We start from the raw sequence: 22047 nt of genomic DNA on the forward strand, positions 1-22047 counted from the left end.
TTATGTCCTTTTGATATAAACAACCTTCAAAATATTTAGAATTTTGTGTTTCTACCTACTCTGCTAAACTTAGCACTTTTATACCTAAATGCAGCATTAAACACATAATTCTCAAATTATCAAATACAGAAAGCCTTCTGAGAAATAATTATTGAATCTGGTAAAACAATGTCTCATTCATCATTTTTGCTAGGAACACTTAATTATCATGTGATAAAACAAGCAGGCACTGATAGGTTGTTGCCATAGAACCTGAAGAGTTTCTCTGCTTTTTATGTGCTTAAATCTTTAAATAAAAGAATAAAATAACGGAAGTTGATTTATTTAACATACTGGGGACTGCAATTAATGTGTGTTTTAGGGGAACAGCTACTTTAAGAGGGGGGCACCCAATTATTTGGAAATACTTACAGTCCTTTTGATCTGGTTTTCACTTCTTAAGTAGTAGGCGCCACTAGTCAGAATGCGTATTGTCCACAATTATACTTGGCTTCTCTCGAGGAGGGGGTGATTTTGTCACAAAACTGCTAAGAGCCTTCTCCTGCACGGATCAATAAGAGGCAATTTATTTAATCCTACGAAACTGGGAGAAGCGTGTCAGTTATGGTATTGGCAGCTGTTAAAAAAATAGAGTTTTCTGAAAACGTTCATAAAAAAACAGATAGTTTTTACCTGCTCCTAAGACACATTAAGCGGAGTCCTTTGTAAATGTCTAACAAGTCAAAATTCATATGAAAAATCTGTGTGTGTAAAGAGTACACCTCCAAAGTAGGGTTGCCACCTGTCCAGGTTTCAGCTAGACAGTTCCAAAATTTATGTCCCTAAAAAAATGCTGTGCTAGTGACCATGTGATTCATCTTTCCACGTTGTGGTTCTCTTATCTGCTACTCTCTTCCCTCTTTTTTTCTCCTTTTCTTTTTTCTCTTCTCTCCAAAGAGCTTTCTCTCTCTCTTGCCTCTCTCCCATCTCTATCCTTTCCCTGATATCCTTTCTCTCTTTTCGCCCTCCTCGCCCTGTTTTCTCTTTCCTCTTTTTTTTCTTCCTTAATCCACCTCTCATTTCTACTCTCTTTAAGTTTATTCTTTCTATTTTCTTTCTATTTTTCTCCTCTCATTTCTCTCTTCTCTCCCCTTTCTTTTTGTTTCTCCTCTCTCCCTTCTCTCACATCTCTATCCTTTCCCTGATATCCTTTCTCTCTTTTCGCCCTCCTCGCCCTGTTTTCTCTTTCCTCTTTTTTTCTTCCTTCATCCACCTCTCATTTCTACTCTCTAAGTTTATTCTTTCTATTTTCTTTCTATTTTTCTCCTTTCATTTCTCTCTTCTCTCCCCTTTCTTTTTGTTTCTCCTCTCCCTTCTCTCACATCTCTTTATCTCCATCCTCTTTTCTCTCCTCAACCCTTTTTCTCTCGTCTCTCCTATCTTTTTTCTTATCTTTTCATCTCTACTAAATCAAATGTTTCAGCTGTCACCAGTGAAACCACACCTATGGCCGCACTCCTGATCACACCCCAGTCACACCGCTATGCTCTCACATAGCGTACTGGAAATGGCTTGGCAAAAGGTGGCAACCCTCCTCCCAAGTGTCCCTGCTTAGGAAACACAGTCCCTCTTTAGAACCTTTTTTTTGTGATAATCCCCCCTTAATGATTACTGGAAGCCAAAAAAGTTATGAATATTTAGTATTTACCTCCACCAGCTGATGCCAGTGTTCTATGGGCTTCCGAGGGTTTGCCAACATCTCGTTCCAGTGCTCTCTGCCAGGCATATCTGCATCGCTGCCCACCCGACACATTCCAATAACCTCGTTATGTCCTATACTGTGCAAGAAAAATTACAAAAAAGGCTGTTATGTCGTTTTATACCTGCCGTTTTCGGATATAAGTTAATTATTTGGCCATGAATGCAAACCAAGCCACGTAATTATGATAATTATTACATTCATAGAGATCCTATCAAGAAAAGCTATCATTATCCTGTTCACTAGTAACCAAAGTATCAAACTGAAGTCAACCGGCTTTGATATTATAAAGATGTTAGATTTCATAATATAATTACTTATTGTTTTCCCAAGTCGTAGGACGGCAGAGACGCAGCAGCCCCTCTATAGCATAACAGAGAGCCAATTGCCCTAATGGGTGATAAGGCTCCATGCAGCCACACTGCTGAATGGGCCGGTTAAAAAGGAGACCCCTGATCTCCTCAACTATACCATTAACCCCAAGGAGAGGCACAGACCTCCATAATTTACTTCCGACCAGCCCTGCATGTTCTTAAAAGATGGGGCGCTGGGATATGATGTCATATCCTGGTGCTCAGCAGTAAGCAGGGCGGCATGGAGAAAGGGTGGTTGGCGCTGACCTGGGTTAGGCCTAGGACAGCGCTCAAGATAAATACAGCACTGCATATGAGTACTAAACATTGCGTCTAAATATAAATGTGAGGGATAATATGTATATATGCTCACCTTAAGGCAAAATGGCAGCCTTGTTTTTCGGCCTGTTTCACATGTCTAATTTGTACATATATGAATGTATGTGAGGAACATGGCTGTGCCACAATTGCAGCCAAAAGAAATATTGGCTAAAACCTCAGCTAAAAGCCATAAAATTATATCAAGCTACAGTTTTTTTTAGACGGGTGAGGCAGACAGAGGTGATCCTCTACTAATTCCATCAAACTTAAACTGGTCCCTGAGGTCATAAAATCTTATGGAACTTTACAGCTTTTTCTGTGCTGGTCCAATGAGATGTTTAAATGTTTGTTTAAATTTTGTAAAGGGTAGTATTTAGTGTTTTATTTTATTCATTTTTTTTTAAATGTCGCTTTAAAATTTATGTTCTGCTTACCCGTTAACTAAAATCATCTCCAATTACACCGACCTCCCCGGCCTCCTACGGAGCCCCTTCCACAAACGCGACGCTCCGGGCCCTGGCAGCAGCTGGAGTGTCAAAGTCTGTCTATCCCTGCTGCTTAATGACACTTTAGCATCGACATTAATTATTTGAGAAGTGAAAGATGAGACAATAAGCCTCGGCGCTCCATCAGATCAGAGCCGTGGCCTCTTATAGTGGATGCAACAATTATTTTATATTAGTAGGTAGAAGAACGTGAATATTGGAGACCTTCCTGGGATTCATATTTACTAAGCAGCGATGCAACCCTCAACCGGACATACGGGACACTTGAAAATATACTGGCGTTGTGCCAGAGCCGGTTTGGGTTGGAAAAATGACACTTTAAGGCCAGCAGTCAATAAATGACATAAATGTGAATGCATGAGACGCTCTTGCACCTGTACAGGTAAGTCATCCTATGCACTCTTTTAGCAATTAAAAATAAATTTTATTGATCTGTTTGCGAACGCACGCAGGTCCTCGGTGTCTTACCAATCATAGTCCATTACTGCGATTGTGAGGCTGACATGGTCCATATTCTCATTGGGAATGTCAAACACGAGCGCCTCGTTATACGTCGGGTTTAACGTGTTCTTCTTTATCGACGTTTTCCGTTTTTTCAGCCTCCGTCCCTCGCAGATGAGAGAGGCTTTCACGTACGGATCTGTAATCGAGATTAAGCAATTAGCGAGTGAGCGGCAGGGCGCTGAAAGATCACAAAGTTACTTCTGGACCGAAGGAAACCGATAACCGTTCATTTAAATAAATTCTTGTGGAATAACCGCTAGATGGTTAACGGTAACACATGTATCCTTTTAATTTATCACTGAGATCCGATCTTAAACTGAAGGAACAGAAATAATACCCTGATCTATAACAAGGCGTAAGTAATTAATCCTTACTATATTCACGATCAGACCTATGCAATAGCCGAGGAACTGAAATACCCAAGCCTGCTTTGAAACCTGATTAGGGCATGAAATATTTAGCAGGGATAAGTATAGCTAATATCCTGAGTCAAGCTTCTGTTCCTTCACAATGCAAAGATCAAGTTTCTGCTGTCCCTTTTGGAGCAGATCAATGAATTGATCGAAAGTATAATCTATCTATATAAGATATATATATATCAGGGGAGAGGACGTCACTGAAAGTGCAAGAGAGTTCAAGTTAGGGCAAAATGATGGTGTTTTCAGCGATGTGCTTTCCCCTGACTGCAGCATCGGTGAGAAGACATCAACGGACGCCCCGCCATATTGACGTGAGTTCAAGTTACGACAAAACGATGGTGCTTTTTGGTGACGTCCTCTCCCTCGAATGGAAGATCGGAGAGGGTGTCAACGCAAGTACCGCCATTTTGGAGTAAATTCTCGCCAGGTTACGTCTGCCGAGATGCGGACGAAGATAAAAGATTGCAGATACAAGAGAAAATAGAAGATATAGAAGATGAAGCAGAAATGGTTGGCAAAGAAACATTTAGAAAGCATGAGAGGGAGAGTTTACTAGAATGAGAGAGTGAGAGAGTGTGAGGGAATGTGGGCCCACGTATTTCAGACCTTTTTGCTTTGTTTTCATCCCATTTGTAGGGGTCTGGCTTTGTTTTGTGGCTTCGTACAAATTGCAGAATTTATTAAAATTTGCTAATAAAATTTGCAATTCCATCGAATCCAAATGCACAGGTCCAGAATATATATATATTATCCACTAAACAGTGAGTATGGGAAAAAAATGACAAATGGCCGACTCCTCCATTTGTGATTGTAAAACTCACCAGATTTGCCCACTTATAATTCATTGTTAACAACATAAGATCTCACTACAATAGTTAACAAACCGCTGAACTACACTGGCTGTATTTATAAACTAATACTTATTTTTTAAGGACCAATACATGCTTTTGTGCATTTTTCTTTGTTCAATTTGAAAAATTACAATTTTAATCAATTTAAAATTAACCCTCCGTATGCATTTCAGACCTGGCTGCGTAAGAATAATGTCCAATATTTTTTATTTGATTAAATGTAGGATAATATTAATTGCCCCTCGATATATTGAGCTATTTCCCGGATATTTAACATCATTCTTATACCTCTTCTGATTTATATACAATATTTCCCGTCACATACTCATGGTCTCTATTGATTTGTTTATTTTTGTTTGTTGTATTCTGTAGGGACTTCGTCGCTATATATCTTTGTTTTTTTACTCCCCTCTGTGCCGTATTGCCTAATTAATCATGGGATCATCAACTGCGGCTTTAGAATGAATGAGTGGTTAATCGCATTGTGTAAAGCACATTAGGTTTCTGGCTGTATTCACTAATCAGCTCTTTCGGTTACAACAGCATAGCATCCAACAGTCCTGATTTTTGGGCACAGCTCTCCTTCTCAGCCTCCACGTGGCCACCTTGTGGCATTTTGTAGCCAGGCTGCTCGTCGGGTCAGGTAAGGTGGGTGGCCACGCCCCTGGACCCACCCACACTTGCCCATGACCCACCCATTCCCTCCTCTAACCACACCCCCAACACTGTGTTACATAAATAGCTCTCTTGCCACCCAGCCACATTTTTAGCCACATTAGGCTGAAACTCAATTGTCCTTTTTTGGGTCATTTAAAATATTGCAATTTATTCCAATAGATAAAAAAATCTTTCCTTTTTCGAAAAAAAAAAATTGTAACTAATGAAATAATTTAAGTCTCCATTAGCGACGAGACACTTTCTACAAAATATACTGACCGGCCGTGAGAAAAGAGAACGTTTCAGCCCAAAATCAATTGGTGTTAATGAATTTTTTAACTGCCGGTCTCGCCAAACGGTGAGCAAAAACTCTTCCTCCGCATTTCAATTATTGGATTTCAAGGACATTTTTACAAGAAAAAGAAAAAAAAGTTATTTTAAAGCACGGAATAATCTTACCTGAGAAACCGGTTAAATCCATAGCCTTTAAGTTGGTCGCTTTTATAATTGTAACAGTGAGACGGCCGGCGGTCGGGAGGTAACAGAGCGAGAAGTTAATTTCACCCAAATCAGCTTTCTCCTTAAAATGCAAAAACAAAATATTCATATAAATATTTATAAATATATAGAAATATAGAAGTCATTATATTTCCTTAAACCTTCGCAAACAAGTATTCTTTTCCGTAACTTGATGACATCACCATGCATCTCTGTATGCAAATGACCTGCTGCACCGCATAATAATTATTTTGCGAAGAAATGGGACTGTCCCTCCTGAAGCAAGACACTTGGGAGGCACGTGGTTCTAAATCCAGCTGTGGATTTATCTCTTTGACGTTTTAAGGCACCCGACCTCAGAGGTCCCTTCCTTAGAAAATAAGTACCTATATAGCTTAACTCCAGGGCTATTGGACTGGCCCCTGATGTCCGATTGGGCAATAGTATGTGGAGCCAGCTATTACCCCCACCCATTTACCCCCTGAAATTCCACCCTATTTTGCTTGTACCCTGATCCCGACCCTGGGCTAATATTCTGCTTCTCCCCAACTGGTAAAATTTTTAGTGGGCACCCATGTAGCAGCTGTTTTTAAAGAATAATCATGGGATTGCATGATTATTCCTCCCCATTACCCTGCGCCAGCCTTTTATTTTTGTGGTGGAACCTCGGGAATTAAGAAGACGTTATTTTTTATATCTTCATTTTTTTATTTTGGTTTCCATCTGTTTTTTGTGTCTGTAGCCCAATGTTGTTGTCTGCGCCCCGGCTCTGTCCCATTTCCAGCGTAATAAATATGTATGACTTGTCAGAGCCAGCGATCTGTGACATTACAAATTCATCGGTGATGAGAAACAAAAACGAGTTCTTGCCGCAGAAACACATGCGCGCCAACGTGTGCCCGGAAAGCAAAGTACATGCAACATACAACATACACACATCAGCGTGTAGACACGTAGAATGTACGGCAGATAAAACCCCTTCGGCCTCATCCAGTCTCCCCGTTTCGTCTTAGATTCAGGAGCCGTATGCATGTATATTTAAATTCCCTCACTGTGTTACCCTCTACCACATCTGCTGGGAGGCTGTTCCACTAATCTACCACCCTCTGACCCTCTAGTTTTAGATAATGGCCTCGTGTTCTAAGACACAGAACGCTCAGACCTCAATTGGTTTTATACAGGCTGGTGAGGGGAGATCAGAGAAAGTGGGGCAACTACACTGCGAAAGTGCCCCCCCCAAAATCATGACTGTACTGCAGAAAAGTGTACTTTTGGGATGTATGGGTAAAATGATCCCAGCAGAGATTTTTTTTCAACCTAGACAGTGTATATATGCTATCACTACCCCTTTAATATTCTCGTTCCCCTAAATTAAATCATCCCCATCAGATAACAATTATAGCGACTTTCACGGGGTTTTATTGACCAAACATATACATTATGTAGAAAAAAACTACAGATAAAAAAAAATCTTTATCATCGCTATAGAACAGATAGCTTTAGATTATCCGTGAGGGTGAGGGCGAGTGCGTGTGTGAGGGAGAGAGATAGAGAGAAAAAAGAGAAGAAAAAAAAACCCTCCACAAATTAAAAGAGGTTAAGGTCACCAGACGTAATTATACAGCAGTCAAGAAGACCAAAGCACTTATACCGTTTACTTCTACAGGAGTCCTGGCTTATTTTTAATTTGAAATTAAAATGCTTTTTGGCTCTTAAAGGCAATAAATACTAATAAAAAAAGAAAGATATTGTCTGCTGCCGTTAGCTTCGGACCTGCGCAGAGCATACTGTCTATAGCCGAAGCAATTACCCAAACTAATCAACCGAGCTTCCTTCTCCATACATATTAAACGTTATTGAAATCCGTGTCTCTTGAAACAGGGCCAAGAAATGCTACTGCTTTTCCCGAAATGAGAAACGTCGGCCCATCGCACAGAGATCATTCATTTCTGAGCTTATTAAATAGACCCCGGAGGGTTTGATCCGGTTCGGTACGAGGAAGCCAACTGGATGGCAAGCCGTCCTTGATTTATATCACGTATTTGTCTACTGAATTGGGCAGCTTCAGAATACGGAGCATTAAATTATCGAGTTTTTAATTAAATGTGGAAGCAGGTTTTTATGCCGGGAGTTACCTTTTTTATGTTTTATCTTTTTTTATGGGACGGCTGGGAACTTTTACCCTGGTGGCTGGCCCTGCCACCTGTCATTATAATATAATGTATCATGGCAGATGACAACAGCATCTTCCAGTCCTTCACAATGTTCATCCCTCAAGACGGACTCCATAGAACATAAGTAAAGCGGGCATATTGAGTATACGTACCCTAGATAAAGTCCTTGATACCCCAGGTAGTAATGGACATATATGGGAACTTCCCATGGTAAGCTACATGCAGCTCTCCTTCCAAGGAGAACACATAAGAAGGGTCACCTTAAATATGAAATAGACAGCATCAACAGCATAGACCTCTACTGTGCCTTTTGTGGGATGAAGCTGGATGGGAAGCGAGGGAAAGCAGGTGGTAAGTAGGTGCAATGTGAGTGGCGAGTGGGAACGACCACAAGCCCATGCCTTGGCCAGAAAGAAGAAACTGACCAGGAGACCAGGGGGAAACAGGCCTTCACCTGGAGACTTCCCGGTTATGAGAATATGTATATGCTACTGCAACAGCATCCTGTGGAAATGTCCACCTCTCCTGTGGTTACATTTTCATGAAAGATTCCAGAAAGGAACACAATCCCACAATGAAATTGCAAATATTCTGTAGAGAATTCCGTTAAGAAATATTTCTATACTCCATCATCTGTAGCAAAGCCAAGGGACTCATGAGAAACTATAGAACATACGTAAACACGTGGACAATAAATCTTAGTTGCTTCATACAATAATTTAGACAGAAATCATGCCCTGATGGTGAGGACCAAATCAACCAAATTCTGTAGTTTCAAGAAAATACATCTAAAGCGTGATTTGTCACAGTACATATACGGCTTTCACGCTGAGGAAAAGGCAACAATAAACTTGGAACCAAAACCATCAGAAGAAACGCCAACAGCCGAAGACAAGATGAAGACGCGACCTTCATGACGGAAAATAAATACGTTCTAGAATACTTAATAATGTAGCTAAAAGAAGATATTTCAATTGATGGCCCAAACCTTAACATTAAGAAGTCATCATGAATGAGAAAATCCAGACAAGTGGCTCTATAAAGGAACTCAAGGTGGATCACGATGAAGTGGAGATTGTCAAAAGATTTTGCTCCTCTGGGCTTGAACATCACCCAACATGATGAATGGAAGTAAGAAGACTACCATTGTTATGGAAAAACATAAAGAGAAAATGTTCATCCTTGTTGAAGGAGAAGGAAAAAGAGCAAAAAAAAGAAGAAGAAGGATGGTTTTAGTCAAGGAACATACCAGCAAAGATGTGCAAGAGCTCATTATAATTGGTCCATGGGGTTTACGTTGATGTTAAAAATGGAGTGGAAGGGGAACATTGCCCTACTACAGATGAAACCTATAGGACCTAACCATAGGATACCATGGGATAATGACCAAGGGGATAATGGCCAAGGGGATAATGACCAGTTGTTTACATCAATGCATTAAGATGAAGTCTGGGTAGATTCATTCAGTAGATCAAGACAGGGGATAATGACCAAGGGGATAATGACCAAGGGGATAATGACCAGTTGTTTACATCAATGCATTAAGATGAAGTCTGGGTAGATTCATTCGGTAGATCAAGACAAGGACAGTACATAAAGTTGTCATGTTTAAGAGTGTTAGTTTAATAGAAGCAAACTCTTTTGCTATTTACGTAGATAAACTTGATGAGAGTTACAATACCAGCTTATTGGCAATAACGAAGGTGAGCTACTCATAATGTCTATTACTGTCCTCTTTTTCCCTGTGGTTAGTAAAATATTACCATTACGATTAAATATTAATTATAAATTAAATTGCATTTCTTTTCACTTAAAACCCAGTCATAAAAAGCAATGTCAGGTTTCGACTTCCCAGATTAATTTCATTTGATGTCATTATTAACTAATAGAACATTATCATGTGACTCTGGGTGGGTAGTCATTTGCATAAATCTATAACTAGAATATTAAATACTCTTATAATGTTTTTATAATATATATATTTTTTTAATGTAGAATTTAGTGATGTAAGCAGCTGCCTATAGGAATTGTTATAAAGACAAAGATTCACTTTTTTTGGCGCTATCCCTGCTTTTCTTTAAGTAAATATTACCAGTGCCATTTATAATGATTTAAATCTGATGAAGCGTGAAATTTAAGGAATTAGTAGGAAAACGGGTCCGCTTTGATCATATCTGCTAAATGTTGTTTTGGAATAAAGGCGAAACGCGTCGCACCATTCTTCTTGCTAACCCTAAAACTATACAAAACAATACTTATTTATGTCTTTTAATTTACTGAAATAAAACAGGTATTTTCAATAATAAGAGAATATTTTCCTGTTTAATATTATAAATGACTTTTTTTTGCATTGCCCAATCTTAAATTTCATGGTGTGAGCAGAAGAATTAATTTAGTCTAAATTTTAATTGAATTTTTAAATTTTTTTAGAATCAGAGGATTAAGAGGATAATTTTAATGATAATGATGGAACTTTACTATTTTTCATTCAAAAACATATTGTATTTAATTTGCCTTTTTATTTATTTATTTATTTTTGGCAAAAAAGAAAAGTGTGTTAAGCCACAGCTGTAGTAATACTGTTGTTTTTGAAAATAATTCACAGCTGGTAAAGAAAGTACAGTGTTTTACGACACAAAAACACTATTTGTTTTCTTTAGGAAAACACTGATTATACAGAAAACCTAAGGAATGGGGGGGCAGCAGCATTTATAATGTGGACATAAAATCAGGAAATGCTTGTAAAATTAGGCAAAAAAATTGTCTTGTTAAAATTGTGTATTTTTATTTCTAGAATCATGGTCGATTTGGTTTCTGGTTTCAGCATAAAGGGACACTCCACCTATTATGTATACTTTAATGCATACTTTATATAGCTGAAAGATCATTTTACATATATGTGGGGTCCCCCATATGTATTTGCCCCTTTCCCCGACTACTCGTCTATTTGTCGGCTAAGGACATCTCCTGCCATAGGATATACTCACCTCCAGTCAGCTCCAGCACTGCCTCAGTAATGGCTTCAATTGGAACATGTTCCGGACACTGATTGGATACTTTAAGCAGCCAATCAGTGATGAGAATAATCTGAAGCCACCGATGGACCAGTGAGCTGCAGCTTCTCCCTACATCAACGTTTTTGGGTATTTTTAATGCATTTTAAAATATTTTGATACACATCCTTCCTTGGTAAGGCCATCTGGGATATGAAAACGTCCGTTCAATTATTTTTGAACACATTATTCTCAGATACAGACAAATGGGAAAGAAGAAGAAGCTGTACCTTTTGATAACTTCATTAGCTTTTATTGGGGTGTCGGTACATGCCGAATACCATGCGGGCAGCCTCCTGTGACCTTACAACAGGTGCTTATCGAGTAACGTAGAAACACATTAGGTAGACGACATACTATGGACATCAACAGCCTTTTTTCAAGGTACCTTTACAGAGGAACATCTCGTCTAATGTAAGATTTACGACTAGCGCGTAGTCATTAAGCATTTAATGTTGTGGAAATGCCAACATAATTCATTTATATGATAAGACAGGGGGGGGTGTGTAAAATTAATTAGATGTCTGGTCCGATTGTTAGATTTTTTGGCTAGAGTCAATAGAATTCATCAATGAAACTCTCTACAGATCCCCGGAGGTCAAGGGTCGCTGCATGTTAGCGTGTGCGGCCAGATAACCGACTGCAAACGCCTAATATCCTTTGTAACCTTTGAATGCGATACAACGGATACGCCTCGGAAAACTGGCTCCGCTAATTAATTATAGGTCGACACTAATGTTCTTACGTCACGTCAAGTAGATGATGTATTTTGTGAAGAAGCCCAAATGCTCCACATGTGGGGGCATTCTATACAAACATACTCTACTTGGGAGATGTTATTTATTTATTTGTATGTTCCAGATATGTTTATAGTAACTTTAATCATTTTAATTTCTCAGCACAAGCAATAAGGAGCCCCCTGGGGCCTGTTGGAATGGGGAAGATGACTGTTGGCCGCTTTTCCTGTTTGGGAGGCTCATGGAAGGCAGTGTGAAGCGACACTTGGCGGACCTCGGGTATTCCTTAATACACATTTAAGTAAAGACTATGTTACAGTCTGGGCTGAATTCTAAGAAAAACAGAAAACTTCTTAAAAAATGAAAATGAAAACCAACGTCTGTTTATGGACGAGCTTGGAATCAATGCATGAACGTTCCTAACTGTCATGATGATAACGTGTAGAGTTGTATCACGTTAGCCATACAAAGAGAGAAAGCAAAGTTGGTACAGATGATGATGGCTAACTGGCGTATAATGGATTGCAAGTTTTCGAGACTGTTTAGGTCTTTTGTTCATTGAATAATATGGTTGAAAAGGTATCTTTATTCTCCCCCTTCCAATTCAAAATATTCCATGATCTCCATCTAACCTTTCTGGTTTTTGGAATGTTCTACTACATAATACCATCAACTACATTTTTCATATTTCCTCACACAGACCTTTTCCTTATAGTTTTTTTTTTAATCTTCTGGAGTTTCCAATTATCTAAATAAGAATATTAACTAACAGAAAAAAAACATTATTTTTTTTTCAGAAAATAGGAGGAAATCCCCCAAAAATGATAACCCTCCCCCCAAATAATTAATTTATTGTGACAAAATCCAGAGAAAAGGTAAAAAATTGTGTAAAATATTCAGCTCGAGCTTATACATTATGTATAGCCCTTATGGGGTGCTTTATGCTTAGATTATTATTCTCCTATTATTATTTTTGTGTTTGGGGGAGTTTTCGAAAAACTATTATATTACTGATCTTTTCTGTCCAACTGGGAATAACCGTATATTTAGTAAGTGCTTTTTTATGTTTTTGTAACATTTACAATACAAAGTAAATTATATTTTATACAATACTGGGTTAAGACAGTATTATATAGCATAAAGCGTGTCCTTGTAAAGGTAAAACATCTGGCAGGTTTCTGGCAACGTAATGAGAACACCAAACGATTGTACAAACTGCACAAATGAATTGCGGAGAAGATGGGCGACATCATAATATTCCCTGCTAAAACATTGTCAAATTTACTGTAACAGAAATAATTCCTGCTAGGCGACCCTGACGCTAATTGACACATCCCTACCCGAACGTCGGAATGGAATTGTCTCCTGATTGATGTGAACGTCTACCTCTTGGGCTTTTAAACAAACAGCTTGTGTGTAGGAGAGAGTAACCGTGAATGGAGATCAAGGAGATGGAGGAGCTAAGAACCTGACATCCTCAAGACAATTAGGAGCTAGAGGCTCATTGAAAGTGACTGATCTACCTGCCATGGGACTCTCTAAACAAGCAGAACCCCAGAAACTGTACGGAATATCACACAGACACCTGGTGGGACAATCTACCATTCCGTGATGTGATGAAATACTGGATTTGTTGGCTGTGGTTAAGTAGATTTTTGGAGCGTGGTTCGATAACAGGAAAAAAAACCCAGAAATATCAAACAAAAGTAAAAATAACTAGAAGAACTGGAGTCAATTTAAATTAGTTTTGGGGAAGTTCTACCCATTATTGTGTTCATGTTCACTGAAGGCCAGCCATATTATGAAGGCCAATCCCCAATAGGCTTCTGCTGTAGAAGACCTTGAGTTGGCCCCATATTCTATTTTAGACACAAAAAGGTGGTTCTGTAACATTGTGTGGCTCCACAGTGTTCTTGCAGACCACCGAGGAGGAAAATATCATTGTGATTTCCAACAAAGGTTATTTTGAAGAAAGATCTGATTGCATCGCAGGCACGTGAGAAGAACCTACAAGACGTCATCGTTACAAAAGCGGAACAATGTTTATGACAAGCAAAGAGAATAAAGGAATGACCAGGCGATAGGCAATGTTTAAGGACACATTTAGACATTAGATTAAAAGCAAGCAGATTATCTGCTGAACGGAGATACTGTTGGAAATCCAGACACAAGCACAGCTGAATAAACAAAGGCTGATTCCAGGAGATGTGTGGCCCATTACACCAAATAAAAAGCCCAAATGGAAGTCGTAACCAAACAATAAGTATATGATACCAAGATACCAAAATAAAATCTATTCTGGGTCAAAAAGCGTGGAAATAGGTTTCGCAAGATGTGTCCAGGCTTAGCTCTCTGATTTTAAAAAATGTACAGTTTTTAACTGTTTTTGGCAACATTAACCCGCCTGCCCAGAAATTAATCCCCATTACCACTGGCCTGGCCTGCATTACTACAGAGAGAGAGTTTTACAGGATTTTACAGAACAAATAAAATCACCAAAAAGTACTTTTCATTCCTATGGTGGCCAATCTCTTTTAAAGCGAATCATAAAAACCCATACCTGCCAAGCTCCCCATTTCTCTTTTCAACCAGGTCTGTGGACCCACCATAATGTAGCACAAACCACAACTACAGCTCCCACATGTAAAACATATTGACCCAAGTGTGCTAATTTACAATATATTAAGAGGAGCACCTTGATACAGTTACACCGCATCCCCGGGCTCTGATTTAATAAATCCAGAGGTGGCTGGACATATGAGGCAGGTTGATTGTTCAGCCCACCAGGTCCTCCTCCAACTATATATCACCACATTTCTAACCAGCCCTCCGGAGAACGTGCCCCATATGTTTTTTAAGATCAGTTCCAAATTTGTATCCACTAGGTGGAAACATTAGATAGAAATAATTCAACTTTTTTAAGCAACACTCAACCACAATAGACATCTCTTTGACCTCCAATGTGAAGGCTTGACCGGTCAACCCAAGGGGATTGTTTTTCCTTGGTATGAAACTTCAGTGTAGTCTTTACTGTATAAGATATTGACATGTTGTTGCTACAATCATGAAGGAGTAGAACATCTAGTAGATTTACTTACGGAGCTGGCTTCCAAGATGTCTCGCCAGATGGGACTCTCTTCTGTAGGATTAGAGTACTCCAGCAGGTTATCCAGCACAACCTGCCCAATAAGGTCATGTCGAGTAAACCTGTCGAAGTCGTAAATACTGAAGTGCAACTTGCGGTTCTGAAGCTCATTAAAGGGCACGTTAAAATGGAATGTCTCATTAAAGATTGGGTTAAGAGTCTTTCTATGAACTTTAGTCTGGAACTTTTTCTTGCGATCTGGCAGCAGATACATCTTCACATACGGGTCTGAGAACCCGTTAGCATCTTTCGCCGGGAGGTCTAAGGCTTTAAGAATCTTGACCACTAGCTGTTCGGTATTGTAGGCATAACGCAGGACAAAGCTGATCCGTCCGCAGCTGGTGGCTTCTTGTTTTTTCATCTCCGCGTCCGCTGAACGTTGCTTATACAACTCTGGCTTGATCTGACCGATGCTGGTGGTTTGCTCTGGTTTCTCATCCACGTGACCTGAGAAATCAGGGCTAGACAACTGTTGAGTCATAGGTCTTGGCAGCGTACTGTACCTGTCGGGGGGAAAACGATTAAAAAAAAGGGTATTAAATTCCAGCTATTCATTTTTATTTCTTTTTTTTTTTTAAGAGCCGGCTCTGACATCACGTGATCGGCACATTTCCTGAAATGGCTAAATGAATCATCGAAAAGCTGCCTGATTTGTGAAAAGAAAGTGGACAAAATTAAAATAAATATAAATAAAATAAAAATGAAAGGCATGGTTTCGAAATTCTGAGCCTGCACAAAACACGTTCTCATCTTTTTACCCCAAGAGGGGAGACACCATGTACAAAGACTTATGTAAAGGATATCTTTCCTAAATTTGACATATGGGGGGGGACTATAAATAATAAGAATATATAAACATTGCACTCAAATTAACATTTCAATTATTTAAAGTGGACCTGTCATCTTCAACATACTTTATACCAATCGATATACAGACAAACAGCGCCTATATGTTATATATATAAATATACAGAGCATTTTCTATTGATTGGATTGAATAGAGTTTTATTTGGCCGAGTATTTGTTTATTTAGCCCCCACAATAGCATTTAGCAATCTGGAAGGAATCTAACTAAAACTCCCATCAGGTAAAACGACTCTGGTTGTCCGCATGAACTCCAGTTCCCGTGATGTTCCTCTAGCCTTGGGTTAGTTGGGCGTGATAAAAACCGTAGCGTATTCACTTATGTCACACTCCCTCCTGCTTTAGGTTTCAAGAGAAAAAGGCTAAACTAAGCCGCTCCGACCGATAAGAGCAGGTGCCAGCTGTGATGTGATGTAATCCTTCCTGACAGCGTCTTCCCGTACTGCGACAGACAAGCAGAAAAATCACGGGGGAAGATCCGACCGGCTCAGCCAGCGATGTGGAGATAAAAGATACTCTGCTGTTTGCTACGTCTCACTCACTTCTATAATACGTGTTTTCTCGGGGTTATGACCCTCTTAACACAACCCCAAAATAAGAATAATCGGCCTATCTAGTCTGCCCATTTTTTCTGCTGTAAAGACTCGGACCTTAATCAGTCGTTGGTCTCGTCTTAGATTCAGGAGCCGTATGTCTATCCCTGCATGTTTAAATTGCCCCACTGTGTTAGCCTCTACCGCTTCGGCTGGGAGGATGTTCAACTCATCTACCACCCTCTCAGTAAAGTAAAACCCCATTACATTTCATCCAAGCCTCTGACTCTCTAGCTTTAGATTATGGCCTCTTGTTCTAAACATGTATTTAAATGTCTCTCTCTCGTCCCCTCTCTTCTCTCCCCCAAGCCGGACATATTGAAATCCCTCGGTCTTCCTGATAACTCTTATCATGCAAACCATTCACCGTTTTAGTTCCCCTTTTCCCCTTTTCTGAACTCTCTCCAATGTGTCAATATCCTCCTGGAGATAGAGGTCTTCAGAACTGTCCCCAATACTCTAGATGAGGTCTGCCCAGAGATCTGTAAAGAAACAGAACTTCCTCCTTCCCGCTACTTATGCCTCTCGCTATACAACCCAGCACCCTGCTTGCTTTTTCCGACACTTTATTGCATTGCCTGCTTACTTTTAAAGTCTGATAAATAATTACCCCAAGTCCTTCTCAACGGTTGTCACTCTCAGAACAGTGCCCCAGACAGCGCCCTCAATGCTATATTCTGGGATTTTTACATTCCAAGTGCATAACCTTACATTTATCAACGTTAAACTGCAACTACCACACTCTCGATCTTCATTCTATTCTTCATTTATTTTAATAATTTGCCATTTGTCTTGTTCCACTAGGGATGTCTACCCTGTTGCAGACGTTTGTACCATATGCAAAAAGGCAGACCTTACTATTAAGACCTTGTAACTGTAATTAGACCTGCTTCTGAATACACACCATGAGTGGGGACTAATGGTCCAAGTTTTAAAGGGATAAATTAAAAATCACCCAAGTATCTTTTCTGTGTATGTTTAATGTAAACCTTACACAAAAATATCTGGATCTAAGAAAACACACTTTTATAGAAAAGTATTTCAACAAATATTACATGTTTCGTATGTCGTAAACCTAAACCATACAAGCCCCGTGTGCTGCTTCCTTAAAAAAAAATTGTAATAAATAAAACATATAACAATGGTAGATTTTACAGAAAAATGGTCAGTTTAGGTTGTTGGGGCCCTTGGGAAAATTTTAGTTGGTCCAAGTAATTTTTTTTGTAATTTAGGGACAAAATACAGAATTCCATTATTTTAAATACATTTTAAAGAGATATAACTTTATGATAAATCAGCATCACACATATTCTTGAGGGGGTCCCACAGAAGCCCTTAGAAGGTGCTCAATCTGCTACCTACGTTCCAACTCATGTCTACAGTCCATAATTTCATAAAATGTTTCTAGAATAAAACGTATTCTCCCGCTGTCTCCTTTTTTTCACAGTCGGCTCACAAAAAAAAAAAAAAAAAGGCAAACCCAACAGATAAAAACAACTGTCACATCTGTCTGTCGGAGAAAAGGTCCTCGCACGTCGTGAACTAGCCAGACAACCAGCAAGCGATATGAGCCCAGGAGACAGCTGCTGTGTTTTGTGCGATACCGTGGTGTTAACGTGGGTGGATAACGTTCAAAGAATATTTATAGCGTTCTGTAAGTGGGATAATTGAATGGCGTTTTTTGGTTAGTTGATTCAGTATAGGTCGATATGAGTGGTATTCAAATAATATTGATCTGTTTCTCCTCTGGTGCCATCGTAGGTTTGATAAATTGCACAGACTGACACCATAATGGTAGAATTATCATAATTCCTACAATTCTTGCATGTTTTACCTTTTTCTCCTGAGTTCAGTAAAGTAATAAAATATACGGCAAATTCTATTTTCTACAGGAGAAACGTTATCAGTTTTTTTTCCCCCGCCAATGAATTTTATTTAGAGAGAATGGCTTATCTGCGTTTATAATAGTTGGGTAACATTTCAACATGGTGGCTTCAGGTGTCCTGACATTCAAACTCATAGGGATCCACACCAAGCCGTGACCTCGCCAAACTCAATGGTAATGTCTAAGAATATTACCTTCATCGAGACCATAGACTGTATTCGTATTTTGGTAAATTCTATTCAGAACAGATTATTAGTAGTTTTTGTATCTCATTATCATCCTTCCATTTAGTTAAAACTTCTCATTCCGTGAATTTAATTTAAGAGCTGACTTGGCCCTTCTTGCCAGAGTCTGACCCCAATGTTGGCGCTTCATAATGGATAGCGATATCCACTGAGTTAGGAACTTTAATGCAAGTTGAAATGTTTTAGTCTACCTTAAATTAGTCAATCTATTACAAATTGATTGCTTTGGACCCTTGGCTCCGGAGGGTCTATGAGACAGCTCCATCTGGTTTAGTAACTGCACCGTCTTCAGCTACAGCACCAAGTTTAGAAGTGGCCTGTGCGCCATTGCCTAGCAAGACCTGGTTTCATGTGCCAGAGGCCATGGGCCAAGCATTGGCCTGGGCTACCTTCAGGGCACACACCTAGGACCAGATGATGGTGGAGAGACGAAGCCCTTGTAGGTGCTTCCACCTTTGAATTTTGCTCATGTTCACGTTCCTCCTCTCCTGAGACAGACATGGGTCTCGAGCCCATATCATCTCACCCAGCTCTAAGCAGTGGTTAAGCGGCCATGTATCTTTCTTTTTGTTTTGTCGAGATTAAAATGTTACATTTATTTAAGCCACACTTCTTGTACAAACAGTGCTCCGGCAGCTAAATCACTACAAATGAGCAAAGTATCCAATATCGTAGACGAAGACCCAGGAAATCAATCAAAATTTAATGAACCTCTAATTCATGTTGTGATCCTCAACCCTTTTACCTTTCTAGCGTCATTATGGCTGGCCACATCTGTGACTCCAGCTCGCCCTCAGAAGCTATCCTCTTCAGCTGGGGCTTTCTGTGACACTCGCGGAAGCCTATAATTTTCTAGCGAGAGAATTACTGGTCTCGGGTGAGCGTATAATAGGCTGCGTTGGCAATTAACTGGCATTATATTAATTATCTTTTTTTTAGATTTGCATTCGAGGATTATTTAAACTCTTTCTGAAGTGTCCCTAAGAGGCACAACTAATAAATATATCATTTTTTTTAAGATGGAGTTCATAGTTATTGGACAATTTAGATGGCGGCTCTAGGAACGTGCGAAGAATGAACCCATTATGCCTGGAATTTAATTTAATACCTTTTCATTTTCATTTTTGCGGTACGGTAACAGTGCCTGAAATAAATAACATAAGAAACATTTTCTCGTCTATCCTAAGAATTTGTAGAATGCCATATTATTCGTGTTTTTTTGCTACATTATTTGCAGTTCACAAGCTGTGTTAATTTGTTCATTCATTCTAGCAAATATAAAAATATTTATTAGGAGGTTTGGGAATGAGGTGGCGAGAGTCTCAGCCGTCAGAATTCCAGGTACTATTATCCACAAAAGAAATAACCGACTATTTAAATACAAGGTAACTAAAAAGTGAAGAATTTGTATAGAACTCTGAATAATCTAGAAGCATTCGATTCTGTTTTTTGGACCCTTTGCCGGAGCGACACGGGGTGATATAATAATAGAAGGAATGTCACGTACTTTTTCGCACCTTCCGTGCGCGTGTGAAAGTGATGCACCCAATGGCTGTCTCTCTGCAGGAAATGTAACAGTCTAATTATGGAGGTCGTCACGTTCAGTCGGCGCAAAACTAAATTATAAATTACAAGGCACAAGTCTAATTAAATTGCTTTGCGGTTGACCTCTTCGAGGGGTGATATTGTAACATAACAGGTGTCCACCCGCTCCTTTCCTCCTGACAAACTCGCCATGGGTATACATACACGTGTGACAGGGAGAGGGGCATGCCGGTGCCTGGGGTCTATGTTTCTTGGAGCATATTGCAGTGCGGTGTGTCTGATAACCCCAGGGAGAATGTTTTGTGGCAGACAGAATAGAGGACATTCTGTAATTTAGTTTGGGTCCCTGGTGTGGAGCATTTTGGAGAGACGGGAGGGCCAGTGCTCTACTCCACAGTTTACTTGCAGCAGGTGGGGAGTCCAGTCCGGGTGTTCTGGATCTCCCAGGTGGGTCATCACCTGTTGGCAATGATCAGCGGGAGGTGGATATAAAGTTTCCCTGTGAGGGACTCGGCGGAGAGGACTCAAGGAGTGAGTGAGACGGCATTTCTCTCCTCAAGAGTCTACAGAAATATTCCTTAAGAAGAAAAAGGTCTCTGCTACATCTTGTTTGTTGGCAGCGGGGAAGCCGTCCAACTACAGCCAGTTCCAACCGTTAGTTATTGCTCAGAGAGCGAGGCTTTGTTTGTTTTATATTAATGTTTTGTTTGCTGGACCTTTTAATAAAAAGGACTATAATTCCTAAAGAGATACAACCTTGTGTGGTATTTCCAAACCTTGTGTGGTTATATAATCCCAGCTCACACGCTATATAGATACAAGTATTGGGACAAGTGTCTTAATTACTGAAATCAGGGTTTGGGCCTCTTACTTCCAGAGAAGGGTAATGTTAATGCTTCACTATACTATAGACATTTTGGACAATGTTCTCCTTCCAACTTTGTGGGAACAGTTTGGGGAAGACCCTTTTCTATTCCAGCATGACTGCGCCCGCCGCACAGAGCCCCGACCTCAACCTCATCCAACACCTTTGGGATGAACTGGAATGGAGATTGCGAGCCGGGCGTCTCGTCCAATATCAGCGCCTGACCTCACAAACGCTCTACTGGATGAATGGGCAAAAATTCCCACAGAAACATCCGAAAATCTTGTGGAAAGCCTTTCCAAAAGAGTGGAAGTCGTTATAGTTGCAAAGAAGGGCCAGCTTCATATTCATGTCTATGTCTTATCCCGCTGTTCCAAATTCCCACAGGCAATTTTGGACATCAGGGAGGAAATAGCAGACAAAGAGGAACTGTCCCTGCTAAACAGGGACAGTTGGGAGCCCTGAGTATAGGGATTATAAAAATGTATTTTTGGGGGGCTAAAAGGCGGTAGACCAAACTGAAGACACTTTTAGCCCTTCTTTATTCAGTACTGCCCCTGGTGGATGGGAAGGACTGGCCCTCAAAAGCAAAACTAGGTGGCCCTCCAGCCACAGAAAGAGACTGTTTATTTGCGGAGCAATCATCAGTCATCTCAACCTAAGAGACAGGATTTGTCTGAATCAAGTGGTTTTAAGGTGCTGTTCCACTTAGACAAAATATTAATTGCACTCTCAAGCATGCTAGGCACATAAACCTTGGCAGACCCGTCATTTTATTCTTTCATCTGAACGTCTGATCACATAACAAGGACACGGAAAGGCTTTAAGACGTTTTTTTCCAGTTTCTATGGAAACAACCTATCAGTGTCTGACTTTCTGCCCCATGACCATTAAGTATAACCCGCCAAAAACTACAAATGTTGTAGTCCAACAGTTCGGGGAATAATATATGTGATGGTGCATTAAGTTAAATGCGTGTAGATGGGAGAGCACCTTTAAGTTAAGAAGCCCCACAAACGCAGGTCCTTTCATAAAAGAGGAAACCATTTTTTTTTTAAATACTATCATTTTTGTGAATTTTACCTCCTCCACGG

General features: G+C 39.8%; 1 protein-coding gene across 1 annotated transcript in view; it reads right to left on the reverse strand.

Moving 5' to 3' along the window:
• Positions 1-454: 454 nt before the first annotated feature.
• Positions 455-22047, reverse strand: part of LOC149275560 (synaptotagmin-C-like) — a 28066-nt gene continuing 6473 nt past the window's right edge. Inside the window, exons 3-7 of the mRNA XM_089504597.1 lie at positions 14910-15459; positions 5809-5929; positions 3387-3558; positions 1688-1817; positions 455-541 (exon numbers count right to left, since the gene is read on the reverse strand). Coding sequence (XP_089360723.1) covers positions 455-541; positions 1688-1817; positions 3387-3558; positions 5809-5929; positions 14910-15459 — 1060 coding nt within the window. The remainder of the gene's footprint in view (positions 542-1687; positions 1818-3386; positions 3559-5808; positions 5930-14909; positions 15460-22047) is intronic.

The sequence above is a fragment of the Sceloporus occidentalis genome, unplaced genomic scaffold (assembly GCF_023333645.1).
Source record: "Sceloporus occidentalis isolate IW3139 unplaced genomic scaffold, rSceOcc1.0.p SCAF_280, whole genome shotgun sequence".
NCBI classification, from domain to species: Eukaryota; Metazoa; Chordata; class Lepidosauria; order Squamata; family Phrynosomatidae; genus Sceloporus; species Sceloporus occidentalis.